Genomic DNA, 18,634 nt, shown 5'->3' with positions numbered 1-18,634 from the left:
GCATGCACTCATCTGTGTTTCACTTCACACTTGAGTGCATGCTTACCAACTGTCCGTCTGCAACACTACTATCACCGACATCTAAGAAGGGAGATCCCCCCTTGAACGGCCCTTCTAAGGTTTCTCTCCTCCACACTGCCTATGGTGCATTTTTCCCTATTGTTAGGTTTTAGTGAGTTTTTCCTTACCTTCGCGTGGGGTATGTCTGGGAGTGCTGGCATTCTTTCATTTATTTGCATTTATCTTAAATTTGTTGGACCTTATGGTGTTCTTGTTCTGTTCTTGACTTATTGTTATGTTTTCTTCTTGACTTGTTTAAAGAAGACCTGTACGGCCCATGGGGACATTAACGTGTGTTGTCGGGCCTTATAAATAAATTTGATTTGATTTGATTTGTAAGATATAATCTTACTCTACGGAAACACAACGCATTATAAAGATTGTCTGAGAGTGCCTGTGGTCTCGTTACGAAACGTCAAGTAGTGTTTTTCACACGTGTCATGTATGTGTTCCTGTGTCCACACCAACCAACCAACCCCCCCCCCCACAGTGACGTTGGCAGCGCAGCGCAGCCACACCGTGACCATATGTCTCGGCCGGCCTCGGTGACTCTGAGCTAATCAGGCCGCGAGCGCCGGGCGTTCAGCCACCTTCCTCCCAGAGGGCAGAGAGAGACATGTCCTTCTTCAAGAGCTTCCAGCTGAACCTTCCCCCCGTCGACCTCTCCTCCCTCCTGGACCAGGTCAGCAGCACGGTCAGCAGCCGTGTGGACGAGCTGGCCAACGCCGTGAGCGACGTGAAATACACCGTCAGCGACCAGTTCTCGGCAGAGCAGCAGGGGGGCGGTGGCGGGGAGGGGAGCCAGGGGTCGGCGGACCAGGACGGCAAGGCCACCCGCCGCGGGGGGAAGAGGCAGTCGGAGGCGGACGGCGTCGGCCAATCGGGCGACGGTGGCGCGGAGGCGGGCGGCACTGCCGCCCAGGGCCAATTGGAGTGGGAGTGGAGGGACGGCTGCTGGCGCGTGAAGAAGACAGAGGCGGAGCTGGAGGAGGAGGAGAAGAAGAAGAAGGCGGAGTTGGAGTGGGAGGAGAAGAGGGAGAGCAGGCGGAGGGAGAGGAAAGGCAAGCAGCTGGAGAGAGAGGCGAGGAGCGCGGAGGAGGAGACGACGCGGAGCCAGGAGCACGGCGTCCAGGAGGACCGCGGCAAGAAGGAGGAGGAGGAGGAGGAGGAGGAGGAGAGCCGCTCCGCTCCCAAGGGCGGTGACGGTAAACCGGTTGGCGGGGGGGAGAAGGACGACGGCAGCTGCGGCGGCGAAGCACCCGACCGCGACGAGCCCCTGCAGTCCTCCAGTCCTAAACTCGAAAAGGGGGGATCGAAAAAGAAGAAGAAGAAAAAGACGAAGACCGGGGAGAAGGAGCAGCAGGAGGAGGAGGCGAAGGAGAAACCTGATGAGGAGCAGCAGCGGCAGGAGGAGGAGATGCCCCTCAAGAGGAAGAAGTCGGACAAGAAGAAGAGCAAAGCCGCCAAGGAGGAGGCCAAGAAAGCGGAGAAGGCGGAGAAAGCGGCGGAGAAGGAGAAGAAGAAGGAGGAGAAGAAGAAGAGCAAGAAGAAAAAGAAGAAAGGAGCAAAAGGTTAGAGGACGAGCCGCCGCCTCTCTGTCCCCTGCTGACGTCTGTCTCTGGGTCTCTGTCCCCCTGCTGACGTCTGTCTCTGGGTCTCTGTCCCCCCCTGTGGACGTCTGTCTCTGGGTCTCTGTCCCCTGCTGACGTCTGTCTCTGGGTCTCTGTCCCCTGCTGACGTCTCTCTCTGGGTCTCTGTCCCCCCCTGTGGACGTCTCTCTCTGGGTCTCTGTCCCCTGCTGACGTCTGTCTCTGGGTCTCTGTCCCCTGCTGACGTCTGTCTCTGGGTCTCTGTCCCCTGCTGACGTCTGTCTCTGGGTCTCTGTCCCCTGCTGACGTCTGTCTCTGGGTCTCTGTCCCCTGCTGACGTCTGTCTCTGGGTCTCTGTCCCTTGCTGACGTCTGTCTCTGGGTCTCTGTCCCCTGCTGATGTCTCTCTGGGTCTCTGTCCCCTGCTGACGTCTGTCTCTGGGTCTCTGTCCCCTGCTGACGTCTGTCTCTGGGTCTCTGTCCCCTGCTGACGTCTCTCTCTGGGTCTCTGTCCCCTGCTGACGTCTCTCTCTGGGTCTCTGTCCCCTGCTGACGTCTCTCTCTGGGTCTCTGTCCCCTGCTGACGTCTCTCTCTGGGTCTCTGTCCCCTGCTGACGTCTCTCTGGGTCTCTGTCCCCTGCTGACGTCTCTCTCTGGGTCTCTGTCCCCCTGCTGACGTCTGTCTCTGGGTCTCTGTCCCCTGCTGACGTCTCTCTCTGGGTCTCTGTCCCCTGCTGACGTCTCTCTCTGGGTCTCTGTCCCCTGCTGACGTCTCTCTCTGGGTCTCTGTCCCCTGCTGACGTCTGTCTCTGGGTCTCTGTCCCCTGCTGACCTCTGTCTCTGGGTCTTGTTTCCTTCGCTTTCTATCCCAGCTTCTCTCCACTGCGTGACCTTAACTCCAGCTGACCTTTTCAACCTGGAGTTCTGGAGTTTCTTTGAAGACATGTCTTTTCACCGCGGGGGAAAAGGTCATCCGTTTGGAATTTCTGTCTTCAAATCTTCAACGACTTTTCCTGTTCCTCGTCTCCTCTCCTCTTCTTTTCCTGTTCCTCGTCTCCTCCTCTTCTTTTCCTGTTCCTCCTCTCCTCTCCTCTCCTCTCCTCTCCTCTCCTCTTCTTTTCCTGTTCCTCCTCTCCTCTCCTCTTCTTTTCCTGTTCCTCCTCTCCTCTCCTCTCCTCTTCTTTTCCTGTTCCTCGTCTCCTCTCCTCTTCTTTTCCTGTTCCTCCTCTCCTCTCCTCTCCTCTTCCTGTTCCTCGTCTCCTCTCCTCTCCTCCTCTTTTCCTGTTCCTCCTCTCCTCTCCTCTCCTCTTCTTTTCCTGTTCCTCCTCTCCTCTCCTCTTCTTTTCCTGTTCCTCCTCTCCTCTCCTCTCCTCTTCTTTTCCTGTTCCTCCTCTCCTCTCCTCTCCTCTTCTTTTCCTGTTCCTCCTCTCCTCTCCTCTCCTCTTCTTTTCCTGTTCCTCCTCTCGTCTCCTCTTCTTTTCCTGTTCCTCCTCTCCTCTCCTCTCCTCGTCCTGTTCCTCCTCTCCTCTCCTCTCCTCGTCCTGTTCCTCCTCTCCTCTCCTCTTCTTTTCCTGTTCCTCCTCTCCTCTTCTTTTCCTGTTCCTCCTCTCCTCTCCTCTTCTTTTCCTGTTCCTCCTCTCCTCTCCTCTTCTTATCCTGTTCCTCCTCTCCTCTCCTCTTCTTTTCCTGTTCCTCGTCTCCTCTCCTCTCCTCTTCCTGTTCCTCGTCTCCTCTCCTCTTCTTTTCCTATTCCTCCTCTCCTCTCCTCTCCTCTTCCTGTTCCTCCTCTCCTCTCCTCTTCTTTTCCTGTTCCTCGTCTCCTCTCCTCTCCTCTTCCTGTTCCTCGTCTCCTCTCCTCTTCTTTTCCTGTTCCTCGTCTCCTCTCCTCTCCTCTTCCTGTTCCTCGTCTCCTCTCCTCTTCTTTTCCTATTCCTCGTCTCCTCTCCTCTTCCTGTTCCTCGTCTCCTCTCCTCTTCTTGAAGGGATTGGTTTGGATGTTTGGGACATCAAGTTGTATGAAATCCTTTGCCCGTAGTGTAGTGGATACAAAGCGGATCAGCTGGCTTACCTTGAGACCCGTGGTCGGAGTTCTAGGTCGGGTTCCCCAACGAGCCGGGAAGCTTTAGACCAGGCTGCAAAACGGCAGAAACGGCCGTCGCGAAACCAAAATGTTTGAATCCACACAACATGCAAAGGAAACGGGTCACCCACCTCCAAAACAAAACCACTGCTCTCCAGAATTGTGAAACAGCTGATGATTCAGGCTACAGCACTTAGTAATACACCGGCTTCTTCCAAGAAACAAAATAGTGTCAAGTGATCACAAAATCCATAGTGGTGGAGGACGATGATGTCGTGTTAGAAACAGGAAACCCTTTTGCCTGCATGCCGTGGTGTGGATTAAAACTAAAGATGTCCGATATTATCGGCCTACCGCTTACCGGAGGCTGCAACATGCATACAAGTAAATAAAATAAAAAATTACAGTAGCAATAGTATACAAGGGAAATTACAATAAATAAGGGAGAGAGAAGCAAAGAATGAGCGGGAAAAAGAGAAAGGGAGAGTGAGAGCCAGATGGAGAGAGAGAAGAAAAGGGGAGATGCACAGATAATGTTTACATTTAGAATGCCTTGTTGAATGCAGCCAGTGAAATGAACACATCAATGCGTACTTTTATTGTCAAAAGTATGTATAATGTTGTGTTAATTCCACGACAAGAGATATGCAATGTTAGTTACCTGAAATTACCCTGCATATATCGGTATCGGTTGATATCGGCATCGGAAATTAAGAGTTGGACAATATCGGTATATCGGATATCGGTAACAAAAAAAAGACAATATCGAACATCCCTAATGAAAACCCTCATACAACTTAATGTCCAAACATCCAAACGATCCCTTTAGCACAGTAGATTGTAGGACTTGTAAGGTGAACGTTAATGTGAGCCGGTGTCTATGTGTCCAGAAGGGGGGTGCTCCGACAGCGAGGAGGAGAGGGGCGCGGAGGCCCAGCAGAACTCTGCCTCTGTGTGGGACAACAGAGAGAAGAGGGCCGATCAAGAGGGCTACAGCAGTGAGGCCTCCAACCCAAAGGGTGAGAGAGAGAACCCTTAGAGAACCCTTAGAGAACCCTTAGAGAACCCTGGGAACACTGGTATTTGTTCATTTTGAAGGCCCTTTGGTAAGCTACCTCCTTACACTACATCATTATTGGTAAGCTACCTCCTTATACTGCATCATTATTGGTAAGTTACCTCCTTATACTACATCATTATTGGTAAGATACCTCCTTATACTGCATCATTATTGGTAAGCTACCTCCTTATACTACATCATTATTGGTAAGCTACCTCCTTATACTACATCATTATTGGTAAACTACCTCCTTATACTACATCATTATTGGTAAACTACCTCCTTATACTACATCATTATTGGTAAACTACCTCCTTATACTACATCATTATTGGTAAGCTACCTCCTTACACTACATCATTATTGGTAAGCTACCTCCTTACACTACATCATTATTGGTAAGCTACCTCCTTACACTACATCATTATTGGTAAGCTACCTCCTTATACTACATCATTATTGGTAAGCTACCTCCTTATACTACATCATTATTGGTAAGCTACCTCCTTACACTACATCATTATTGGTAAGCTACCTCCTTATACTACATCATTATTGGTAAGCTACCTCCTTACACTACATCATTATTGGTAAGCTACCTCCTTATACTACATCATTATTGGTAAGCTACCTCCTTACACTACATCATTATTGGTAAGCTACCTCCTTATACTACATCATTATTGGTAAGCTACCTCCTTATACTACATCATTATTGGTAAGCTACCTCCTTATACTACATCATTATTGGTAAGCTACCTCCTTATACTACATCATTATTGGAATGAGGTCCAGTTTGCTCAGAACAGGGTAAATGTGCATTTAGCTACGATGCCCCTCTAGCTCGTGGAATGAACTCCAACAGTCCTTAAAGCTTGATGTTCTCCCCTCTGCAGAGTTTAAACCCTTGATTTCCAACCGTTGTCAATCAAGTTGTACGTGTTTTAATTGATTGCTATCCTTACTTGTCTTATTGTTGTGATTTTATAGGTTTTCTTTAGCTTAATAACTCTGTATGTACACTCGGCGTGACTGTAAATGAGGGAAACCTCAGTTGCCTTTCGAGTTAAAATAAAGGTGTGAAATGAACATTCCTGCACTTATTGTACATGCTATCATACAAAGGGCACACGTGGACATGTACACACAGACAGAGGAACACACACACATGGACATGTACACACAGACAGAGGAACAGACACACATGGACATGTACACACAGACAGAGGAACAGACACACACTAGACATGTACACACAGACAGAGGAACAGACACACATGGACATGTACACACAGACAGAGGAACAGACACACATGGACATGTACACACAGACAGAGGAACACACACACTAGACATGTACACACAGACAGAGGAACAGACACACATGGACATGTACACACAGACAGAGGAACAGACACACATGGACATGTACACACAGACAGAGGAACAGACACACATGGACATGTACACACAGACAGAGGAACAGACACACATGGACATGTACACACAGACAGAGGAACAGACACACATGGACATGTACACACAGACAGAGGAACAGACACACATGGACATGTACACACAGACAGAGGAACAGACACACATGGACATGTACACACAGACAGAGGAACACACACACATGGACATGTACACACAGACAGAGGAACACACACACACAGACATGTACACACAGACAGAGGAACAACAGACACACATGGACATGTACACACAGACAGAGGAACAACAGACACACGTGGACATGTACACACAGACAGAGGAACACACACACTAGACATGTACACACAGACAGAGGAACACACACACTAGACATGTACACACAGACAGAGGAACACACACACGTGGACATGTACACACAGATAGAGGAACAACAGACACACATGGACATGTACACACAGACAGAGGAACAACAGACACACGTGGACATGTACACACAGACAGAGGAACAGACACACATGGACATGTACACACAGATAGAGGAACAACAGACACACATGGACATGTACACACAGACAGAGGAACAACAGACACACATGGACATGTACACACAGATAGAGGAACAACAGACACACGTGGACATGTACACACAGACAGAGGAACACACACACTAGACATGTACACACAGACAGAGGAACACACACACTAGACATGTACACACAGACAGAGGAACACACACACGTGGACATGTACACACAGACAGAGGAACACACACACTAGACATGTACACACAGACAGAGGAACACACACACATGGACATGTACACACAGACAGAGGAACAGACACACATGGACATGTACACACAGACAGAGGAACAGACACACATGGACATGTACACACAGACAGAGGAACACACACACATGGACATGTACACACAGATAGAGGAACAGACAGACATGGACATGTACACACAGACAGAGGAACACACACACAGACATGTACACACAGATAGAGGAACAGACACACATGTACACACAGACAGAGGAACACACACACAGACATGTACACACAGATAGAGGAACAGACACACATGTACACACAGATAGAGGAACAGACACACATGTACACACAGACAGAGGAACAGACACACATCAGGGAACACACACACATACGCATCACTGTGATTTCGTGAAAAGAATGCCACTATTAATTACGTGCTCATTTTAACTAATGATGATGTGTAACGACCACCTTTAAGTAGAAAAGCCTAATTAGCTAATTATAGCCTTGGCTAGAAATCCTACATGAAAGGCATCTGTATGTATTTATTGTTATTGTAACTTGCTATGATGTTTTCTTACGCATTGTCCCTGACAAATAAATACAATTGGAAAATGAGGGCAACCTCAATGATTTTACAAGCATAAATAAAGCTTTGATGATGATGATGATGATGATGATGATGATGATCAGAATCAGAATCAGAAAGGTCTTTATTGCCAAGTATAGTTTTCACATACAAGGAATTTGCTTTGGACGTTATCGGTGCGACATTAGCGGACAGACATTAACAGACAGATAATACAATAAAGAGGTGGAGTAAAATAAAATGAAATATGAGCTAAGTTAAGCACAATAGAATAATATTAGGGATGTCCGATATTATCGGCCTATCGATATTATCGGCCGATATTGGCATTAAAATGTGATATCGGAGAATATCGGTATCGGTTTTCAAAAAAATAAATATATATTTTACATTTATTTAACCTTTATTTACCCAGGCAAGCAAGTAAGAACAGATTCTGATTTTATTTATTGTCAAAAGTATGCATAATGTTGTGTTAATTCCACGACAAAAGATATGTAATGTTAATTACCTGAAATTATTCCGTTTTTTGGGGGGGAACCCTGCATATATCGGTATCGGTTGATATCGGTATCGGAAATTAAGAGTTGGACAATATCGGTATCGGTAAAAAAGCCAATATCGAGCATCCCTAAATAATATAATTATGAAATAAAATATAGGTGACGATGATGATGACGACGACATCACAATGCACCACATTATTATTCCCAATGCTGTCATTACATCCCTTTGAAGCCCTCTCTCTCTCTGTCGTCCTGCAGGCAAAAGTATCCAGAGGATAAGGCGGGAGTCGCCCCTGAACGAGCTCCAGCCCCCGCCGTACCAGGACGAGGACACTAGGGCGGTCAGCGCGCCCCGCGTCCGCTCGGGGCGGCGGGCCAGGAGGACCTCGTCTCAGGAGGGGAGCCGCCATGGCTCCAGCGAGGCCAGTCTGGAGCAGGACACGGAGAGCTACCTCAACAAGGGCTACGACGAGGACGTGCCGAGTGACAGCACCGCCGTGCTCGGACCGGAGGTGAGGCGGGCGACGCCTCGCTCTCCACATTCTCCTCGCTCTCCTCATTCTCTCCACTCTCCTCTCTCTCCTCCCTCTCCCCACTCTTCTCTCTCCCCTCTCTTCTCTCTCCTCATTCTCTCCACTCTCTTCTCTCTCCTCTCTCTTCTCTATCCCCTCTCTTCTCTCTCCTTGCTCTCCTCTCTCTCCCCACTCTCTTCTCTCTCCTTGCTCTCCTCTCTCTCCCCGCTCTCCTCTCTCTCCCCGCTCTCCTCTCTCTCCCTGCTCTCCTCTCTCTCCCCGCTCTCCTCTCTCTCCTCATTCTCTCCACTCTCCTCTCTCTCCTCCCTCTCCCCACTCTTCTCTCTCCTTGCTCTCCTCTCTCTCCCCGCTCTCCTCACACTCCCCGCTCTCTTCTCTCTCATCCCTCTCCTCCCTCTCCCTACTCTTCTCTATCCTCTCTCCTCATTCTCTCCTCTCCCCACTCTCCTCTCTCTCCTCATTCTCTTCTCTCTCCTCACTCTCCTCTCTCCTCCCTCTCCTTGCTCTCCTTGCTCCCCTTGCTCCCCTTGCCTCTCCTCACCAGCATCCTGACAACTGTTCTGACAATCTCTCTCTCTCTCTCTCTCTCTCTCTGTCTCTCTCAGGACGGCTCGGCCCCTCACTTCCCCTCCGCCTACGAGCCCGAGCCGCTGGCCAAGTACGGCACGCTGGACGTGGCCTTCGAGTACGACTCCGGCGAGCAGTGGCTGGCCGTCACGGTCACCGCGGCGACGGACATCCCCGCCCTGAAGCAGACGGGCAACATCTCCTGGCAGGTGCACCTGGTGCTGCTGCCCACCAAGAAGCAGCGCGCCAAGACGGGCGTCCAGAAGGGCCCGTGTCCCGTCTTCACGGAGACCTTCAAGTTCTCGCGCGTGGAGCAGGAGGCGCTGACGGAATACGCCGTGCGCTTCCGCCTCTACAGCGTCCGGCGCATGAAGAAGGAGAAGGTGTTGGGTGAGAAGGTCTTCTACCTGACCAAGCTCAACCTGCAGGGCAAGATGGCTCTGCCCGTCACCCTGGAGCCCGGCACCGAACTCACGGTGAGGAGAACGGATCTCGGATCGGCCTTCACGTTTACACCCAAATGTATACACGTTCCCCCCTCTCTCTTGTTTCGGATTTCTGTCCGGATCACATTCGCACTTGGCCTCTGATATCGGATCACAATGTGAGCCAGACGACCTCTGGTCCTGCTGATCTGATCACATTCTGATCGCAATGCGTACCATGTGGGTAACCAGGGGTTTAAAAAGTACCCAGAAATTATACTTAAGTGAAAGTATGGGTACCGTCTCAAAATCGTACTCAAGTAAAAGTCAGAGTTTCTGGCTAAAAACGCACTTGAGTGTTTTCTTTCCTCTGAAATGTAATGGAGTAAAAGTACAAGTATACAAACCTAACAATACTCGAGTAAAGTACAAATCCCCCAAAACAGTACTTAAGTATTGTAACAAAGTACAATTACTCAAGTACTTTACACCCCTGGTGGTAACTGGTAAACGGTGCATTTATGTAGCAGCTTTTATCCAAAGCGCTTTACAATTTGTTCCTCACATTTGACCCGTTCACTCACACATTCACACCGAAGGCGGAGGCGACCATGCAAGGTGCCAACCTGCTCATCGGGAGCAGTTAGGGGTTAAGTGTCTTGTTGCTCAAGGACATCCCATTGTCTGCATTCTGTCCGGATTGCATTCGCACCTGGCCGACTGCCTGCACTCCGATCACAATGTGAGCCAGACGACCTCTGGTCCTGCTGATCCGATCACATTTTGATCGCAATGCGTAACCGTGCGCATTCACACCTTGCGTTAGTTCCCAATGCATTTTTCACTCTCCAGATACAGATCACATGTCAATACCACGTGTAAACGGGATCTCAGTAAGTATTCGGAGGAGCTGAAAATGATTTGACTTTATTGTCATTATACAATGTCATATGACAAGATGAGGGACTCGAACTTAAGGTGCTGGTTCACACACAAGTAATACAAAAAATAAACATAATATCACAATACTATACAATACAGAGAATATACAACAATCACATTGTCAAACAGTAGTGGTGGTCTGTATATTGCACAGGGTGGGAGGAGGGGGAGGTGTTGTTAGTGCACATCATCAGAGGTCAGGGTGGTGATGGCGGCTCTGAGGAAACAACTTACTGTCTCTGAGTCTAGATACGGGCAACGCCTCGTTCTCCTTTCTCTCCTCGTTCTCCTTTTTCTCCTTGTTCTCCACATTCTCCTTGTTCTCCCCTCTCCTCTCTCTCCTCCCTCTCCCCACTCTTCTCTCCTCCCTCTCCTCATTCTCTTCTCTCTCTTCGCTCTCCTCTCCACTCTTCTCTCTCCTCGCTCTCCTCTCTCCCCACCCATCTCTCTCCTCATTCTCTCTCCTCTCTCCCCACTCTTCTCTCTCATCTCTCCCCACTCTTCTCTCTCCTCACTCTCCTCTCTCCCCACCCTTCTCTCTCCTCATTCTCTCTCCTCTCTCCCCACTCTTCTCTCTCCTCGCTCTCCTCTCTCCCCACTATTCTCTCTCCCCACTCTCCTCATTCTCTTCTCTCCTCTCTCTCCCCACTCATTCTCTTCTCTCTCCTCTCTCCCCACTCTTCTCTCTCCTCATTCTCTTCTCTCTCCTCCCTCTCCCCACTCTTCTCTCTCCTCATTCTCTTCTCTCTCTTCTCTCTCCCCACTCTCCTCATTCTCTTCTCTCCTTGCTCTCCTCTCTCCCCACTCTTCTCTCTCCCCACTCTCCTCATTCTCTTCTCTCCTTGCTCTCCTCTCTCTCCCCACTCTCATTCTCTTCTCTCTCCTCTCTCCCCACTCTTCTATCTCCTCATTATCTTCTCTCTCCCCGCTCTCCTCTCTCCCCACTCTTCTCTCTCCTCCCGCTCTCCCCACTCTTCTCTAGATAGATAGATGGAGATCTTTATTGATAATGATGAAACATATATACAAATATACATATAGAGGCCCACCATTATCAAAAGGATAAAAACGCAAGAAAGCTTACAGCTCGTTTCCATTGCGGTCCTTCAGATGTCTGTGAGCAATATGTACTGGTGAGTGTCTGCCTGGATGTGTGTAGGTGTATGAGTGCATGATACAATATGCCCTCGTCAGAGTCTGTGGGTAAAGCGAGGGTGTGTGTGCCCACCATGCAGGGGGGAGGAAAACATAGGGAGATAAAATACAGTAAAAAATAAAATACAATCAAATAAAATACCTTCAAAATAAATAAAAACAACTAAGATAAATAAAATATAATTAAACCCATGTTCTGCTTCTCCTGATCCAGCGCTTTACTTTAAAAGAGGAATAGGGACTTTAATGTCTGCTGGTAGCCTATTCCAATCTACCGGAATGAGTTCTGCCCAATGCATCTTTTTACATTTCACTGGGACTAGATCTGTAGGGCTCCCTCTAGTGCCGTGGCCATGTACTGCACGTCACTGACCTCGGTGAAGTAGTTTGAGGTATTTCGGAACAACATTATTTACCATCCTATGTACCGTGCCGAGTTTAATTTGGGTACCGCGCAGAGGGGAGGAAAACATACAGTACGTTTCTTTAATAATGAGCAAGGAACAACAACCACTGACTGATGTTCTTCCCCGTTCCCCCTGGGCAGGGCTGTGGCTCCCTGGTGAGTGTGTCGCGCAGCGCGGGCGCTCTATCCTACCGCTCCACCGGAGAGTCGGCCACTCCGGAGATCCTCCTGGGGCTCATCTACAACTCTGCCACCGGGCGGCTGTCGGCCGAGGTCGTACAGGGGAGCCACTTCAAGAACACGGCCTCCGACAAGCCCACCAGTGAGTACCACCACGCTCCTCCTGTCCTCCTCGCTCTTTTTTTGCGTCGTGTTATTTTAACCCCTTTCGCTACCACACTACAGAAGGTAAACCCTTTCACTACCACACTACAGAAGGTAAACCCTTTCACTACCACCACACTACAGAAGGTTCACCCTTTCGCTACCACACTACAGACGGTTAACCCTTTCACTGCAAAAATACAGAAGTTCAACTCTTTTACTGCCACACGACAACGGGGGTAACCCTTTCACAACCACACTACAGAAGGTTAGTGTGTGGTAGTGAAAGGGTTAACCTTCTGTAGTGTGGTAGCGAAAGGGGTTTAACCCTTTGTCGTGTGGCAGTGAAAGGGTTAACCTTCTGTATTGTCACAGTGTGTGGTAGTTAAAGGGTTAAATGTGCTCTGGATAACTTTCAGCCACTAGGTGTCGCGCTAGAGCACCAGTGTGTCATTTATCCAACCAGGTGCGTGGGGGAAATAGGAAGTAGGGAGGGGGGGATAACACGTAAACAACATTATTCATTTTGGACCCATGAAAACATTAATCAAACATTTTATGGAGGAAAAGCAATACTTTTATTCTGCATCTTTCTAAAAGCTCTGTGGATGGATTTATTATTTAAATGAGTATTCTACATACATTGTTACCTATATAGCACCTTTAAAGCAGTGGTTGTCAACCTTTTTAGTTTGCCTTTTCGCAAAACCTGATCAAATCTTTTCACGACTCACCAAAATGATTACGCGACCCCAGAGGGGTCCTGACCCCCCAGGTTGAGAACCACTCTTATAAAAGGAAAAGGTGGATTTATTTTTCCATTCACTGTAATTCCCTCTAGTGACACCTCTCTACACTCTCGTTGATTCTTCACCTGACTGTCTTCTCTCTGCTCCTCTTCCTTCCTACTCTGCTTGGTGTGTGGTCTCTGCTCTATGTCCTAGATGCAGGAATGTTTTGCTGTGTAAAACACTTTATAGGAGGTCAGCTATATATCATGAGGGGTGAGTTGACTTTACCTGTCCAAGTGTCTTTGACGTAACCGTCCATGATATGTCCATTGAGGACATACGATCTGAATAGTTACATGCGATACCCTTTTTTTTTTATTTTTTAAGAAACATTTCCATGCATGCGTTTCTCTTAAAGGGATATTCCAACCGTTTTAGGAAGCCTATCCGATCGGCCACAAAGTGGGAGTGGCGCTTGTACCAGTGGTGTGACACATTCTCTGCAGTTAATGATTCTAGTGGAAGTCACCTGGGTTTTCTCCCATAAATCTTATGAAATAAAATCCATCACATAGCTTCTTTAAATGAAAGGAGTATTCCTTTATTAATCATACCAGCATTATGTTAAAGGTGCTGTAAGTGGTACTTTTTTTTTGTTGGTTAAAATATCTACATGTTAAAATAATAGCTCTACATTCCGACAGCCATCACTGATATGCAGGCATGCGTTGTTCATGGGACGGGGTAGCACGGTGTGCAACCTCACTCGCTATTTGCATAGCAATAGCTCCGGTCGTCAGGTGTGTTAAATACGTTCTCAGACACATTCACACCTAACCTTGTTGTGAAGACGTGTTACATTCCATTCGTAGAGGCAATTAGGCACTGTCTTTAGTCTGTGCCCAAGCGAGGGGACATTAAATGCGCATTCGCGGGAGCGCGCGCACGCGCCGGGAGCGCGCGTGCACGTGGTGCGTGTCACCCCAGATGATTTCAATAACGCACCACTGCTGATATGTTTGGTCAGACAAAAATAATAAATACTTTTAAGCCAATGTGTCCTTGAAACAAGGCTAGCCATATCACTGAAGAAGGACATAGTTCCAAAACATGTCTGTTTCCAATTCAGGCTGCCATTACTGCTTTTGTTATATTCAATTTTATGGGATTACAGCACCCAGTGTCAGACCTTGAGAGCGCGGTCTAATTTGACAATTCCTTGAAACAAGTAAAATAATCTGACAGTGCAGTAATCAAATTTGGCTTGGCAAGATAAAAAAAAAATAGTAAATCTATCTAGGGTTCTCTCTCCTGATTGGATAAAGTGGGAAGAGATACCAGAACATGTATTTTGTGTTTACTGCAGAGTGGAGGGACTGGGAGACACGTGTTACTGACCAGACACTCTATATCAGTGACGGCTGCCAGAATGTAGAGCTATTTAACACTTTCATTTTAACAAAATACCACTTACAGCACCTATATAACAGAGTAACACACAAGATATCCATTACCAAAAGATTCCACCATCTACTGCAGTTCCCATATACCTCCACTAGATGGCAGCCTCTCACCACCCTCCTCTCTCCATCCACACACAGACACCTACGTGAAGCTGACCATGCTCGACTCCAAGGGGAAGGAGATGTCCAAGTGCAAGACGGCGGTGTGCCGCGGCCAGCCCAACCCCAGCTACAAGGAGACCTTCGTGTTCCAGGTGGCGCTCTTCCAGCTGTCCGAGGTCTCGCTGGTGGTGTCCGTGTTCAGCCGCCGGAGCAGCATGAAGCCGCGCGAGAAGCTGGGCTGGGTCTCGCTGGGCCTGGACAGCAGTGGGGAGGACCAGCAGGCCCACTGGAGCCAGATGAAGGAGGCGGAGGGCCAGCAGGTCTGCCACTGGCACACGCTCACAGACTCATAGGAGGAGGAGGGACAGCAGGTCTGCCACTGGCACACGCTCACAGACTCATAGGAGGAGGAGGGACAGCAGGTCTGCCACTGGCACACGCTCACAGACTCATAGGAGGAGGTCTGCCACTGGCACATGCTCACAGACTCATAGGAGGAGGTCTGCCACTGGCACACGCTCACAGACTCATAGGAGGAGGGTGGGGTTGGAGGAAGATGTGGACAATGTTTCTTTTTTATATACCTTTTGATAATGGTGGGTTAACCCGTTCACTGCGACGATATACAGAAGGTTGACAGTGTGACCTTCTCTCTCGGGGTCAGGGATGCTGCGAGGACCACCTATAGTTTTGCTGGTGAACTACACTGATGAAAAGCCCTGCTCCTTAACCCGTTCACTGCGACGATATACAGAAGGTCGACCATTCTCACTGCCACACGACAATGGGGGTTAACCCTTTCACAACCACACTACAGGTTAACCCTTTCACTACCACACTAAACAGACAGTTAACAGTCCGTGTTTAGTGTGGTAGTGAAAGGGTTAACCTTCTGTAGTGTGGTAGTGAAAGGGTTAAAGCCTGGAGTTCCCCGGACCCTCACGAGATGAAGGCAGGGAGTAATGAATGCTTCCGCCCCCCTGGTCCGTGTGTGTCGTGTACACGAGGGCTTGGCACATTAAGGGTCTTCGTTCAGATACGACGTGGAGTCCCTTTAAGACGGCCATTTGACCAGAGGCCGACCGACTATACTTTTCAGGGGGAGGTCAAAGGTCATCGGAGCGCTCATCGCCGACGGAGAACGAACGAGGACGCTCTTCGTTCCGGGATCTCAAAAGAACTACAAAAATGGACACGACGGGAATAATATGGGATTTTCCAATAATTCTGCCCATAATAATATTGCATGTACTTGTTTACAGAAAACTAAAAGAGACTTCCGATATCGAATATGATTGAACCCTCTATGTTTTTCTGAATCCTGGACCAAAGACTCGAGGTCCACCATGAGCGGGACCCCCCCCCCCTGTACCTTCCACGGGGAGCGGGACCCCTTCCCTGTACCTTCCATGGGGAGCGGGACCCCCCCCCCCCCCTGTACCTTCCACGGGGTGCAGGACCCCCCCCCCCCCCCCCCCTGTACCTTCCACGGGGTGCAGGACCCCCCCCCCCTGTACCTTCCACGGGGTGCAGGACCCCCCCCCCCCTGTACCTTCCACGGGGTGCAGGACCACCACCCCCCCCCTGTACCTTCCACGGGGGTCCTGTGGACTTCAACTGGCACCACCAGCATATCGGACGGCTTCGCGATTCTTCCAGGTCACAGCCGTTGGCAATGAGGGTGCAATGACTTAACTAATTACAAAGGGCCTATAACATGCTGCAACAACTATGCTTTATATACAATTTGTTTACATGCACGAGACATTATGCAATAGCGATTCATTCAAGTCTTTTTAAGTTGTTGGTTTAACCAAATTACTATTTTATTTTATTATGTCTTTGTGGCGCATTATAATTTTTAAATGTTCTTACATAACCTAAAACACTATGCATTTGTTCCATTTAAAAAAACTACAGAGAGAGAAACATGTGTTTTGTGCTCACTGGCTTCCTCAGCTCTGCGACGCACATCGCCGCTTTATCGAAAAAATCCAGCCGCTTCCTCTCTCTCTCTCGCCTGCGTGTTACAGATCAAACCGTGTGTCTCTCACCACCATCCAGCCTTTTTCCCCCCGACGACTCAGCCTCAGTTCCTTCATCATGTAGTAGAAGCGACTGCGTTCCTTCCTGCCGAGAAGCGGCGCTCCGTAGAACAAAGGCCCGGCGCGGTCCTCTCATGTTGCTCCGAGGCTACGCCGATGACAGGGTTCTAAGTACGTGCGCCGCGCTCCACCGGGAAGTCAGCTGGATATTAGTGGCAAGAGTACAACGCTGCCACACCCACGCTCCGCTGTAACGAGACCCTCACCCCCTTCTCTCTCTCGCTCTCTGTATCCTGGATAATGGTGCATTCTCTCGCTCTCTCTCTCCTCCCTGTGATGTCAGTGTTTAGAGTTGAAAGTGTGACCTACTCTCTCTCTCTCTCTCTCGGGGTCGCTGCGACCACACACCCCCCCCCCCACCTAGAGTTCTGCTGGTGAGGAACTACACTGACGAAAAGCCCTGCTCCTTAACCCTTTCACTACCAAATAGTTAACCCTTTCCCTTTCACTGCAAAAATACAGGTTAAACCTTTCACTGCCACACGACAAAGGGGTAACACTTTCACAAACACACTACAGAAGGTTAACTCTTTCACTAACCTTCTGTATGTGGTAGTGAAAGGGCTAGAATGATTTTAAACCTTTAAAAAGAGTCGTAAAAACAAGGACACGAGTCTGGAAGCCAAGATGTTTTTAAACAACATTGAGATTTTAATTCCACGTCTGGCCTTTCAAACGGGTTTGTTTTGACCCTGTCGCCGTGTCCGTTCCGACCCAAGGGGGCGGCGTCGCAGGTGGCTGGGAAGAAGCCTCGTCCCCCGGAGGGAGGCCCAGGAGCACATAGTTTCACTTAGAGGAATGACCCCCCCCCCCCCCCCCCTCTCCCAGGGGCCCGTCACCCTCTTACCCCCCCCCACCCTCCCGGGGGGCTCCATCTCCCTCCGCTCAGAGCCACGGAAAACCAGCTGTGCCACAGTCACCGGAGGCAAGAGGATAGAGAGGAGGGGGGAGGGGGGCTGAGGTTAGTTAACCCTTTCACTGCCGCACTACCAAACGGTTGACCCTTTCACTGCAACAATACACAGGTTAACCCTTTCACTGCAACAATACACAGGTTAACCCTTTCACTGCCACACAACAGCAGGTTAACCCTTTCACTGCCACACTACAGAAGGTTAACCCTTTACTATCACACTACCGACGCTGTAGCGTGTGGCAGTGAAAAGGGTTAAGTTGCTTCCAAGATACCGCGGTGCGGTGACGCTCACACAGACACCCCGCTCCTGACCCCCCCCGGGCCGGGCGTAGACGGCAGCCGGGTAATTATGACGCATCTGTGAACGGCAATAAAAGCACTGGGATGTTAAGTGTTGGCGGCAGGAGGGGGGGGGGGGGGTTTATTGCATCTTGGAATCTTAGGTGTCAATAGTCTAATGAAGGACTTTGGGAGTTAAAAAAGGAATTGCAAGTCCCGTATTAAAAGGGGCAGTTGAAGGTGCTGTAAGTGGTTTGTTTGTCAAAATAATAGCTCTACATTCCGACAGCCATCACTGATATAGAGTGTCTGGTCAGTAACATGGGTCTCCCGGTCCCTCCACTCTGCAGTAAACAGCCATCACTGATATAGATAGTGTCTGGTCAGTAACATGGGTCTCCCAGTCCCTCCGCTCTGCAGTAAACAGCCATCACTGATATAGAGTGTCTGGTCAGTAACATGGGTCTCCCAGTCCCTCCACTCTGCAGTAAACAGCCATCACTGATATAGAGTGTCTGGTCAGTAACATGGGTCTCCCAGTCCCTCCACTCTGCAGTAAACAGTCATCACT

At 49.2% G+C, this 18,634-nt stretch overlaps 1 protein-coding gene across 1 annotated transcript; it reads left to right on the top strand.

Moving 5' to 3' along the window:
- Positions 1-676: 676 nt before the first annotated feature.
- Positions 677-15,116, top strand: syt14b (synaptotagmin XIVb; the record flags this gene model as incomplete). The annotated part of the gene is made up of 8 exons (XM_084314316.1): positions 677-1,564; positions 3,684-3,729; positions 4,619-4,747; positions 8,374-8,627; positions 9,254-9,691; positions 12,285-12,465; positions 13,412-13,471; positions 14,800-15,116. The coding sequence occupies 8 exons, from the start codon at positions 677-679 to the stop codon at positions 15,114-15,116; spliced, it is 2,313 nt and encodes a 770-aa protein (XP_084170442.1).
- Between the last annotated feature and the right edge of the window lie 3,518 nt (positions 15,117-18,634).

Source organism: Notolepis coatsorum (assembly GCF_963971535.1).
Source record: "Notolepis coatsorum genome assembly, chromosome: 5".
NCBI lineage: Eukaryota > Metazoa > Chordata > Actinopteri > Aulopiformes > Paralepididae > Notolepis > Notolepis coatsorum.
Note: the sequence above shows the minus strand (reverse complement) of the source record. Positions and strands in the feature narration are given on the sequence as shown.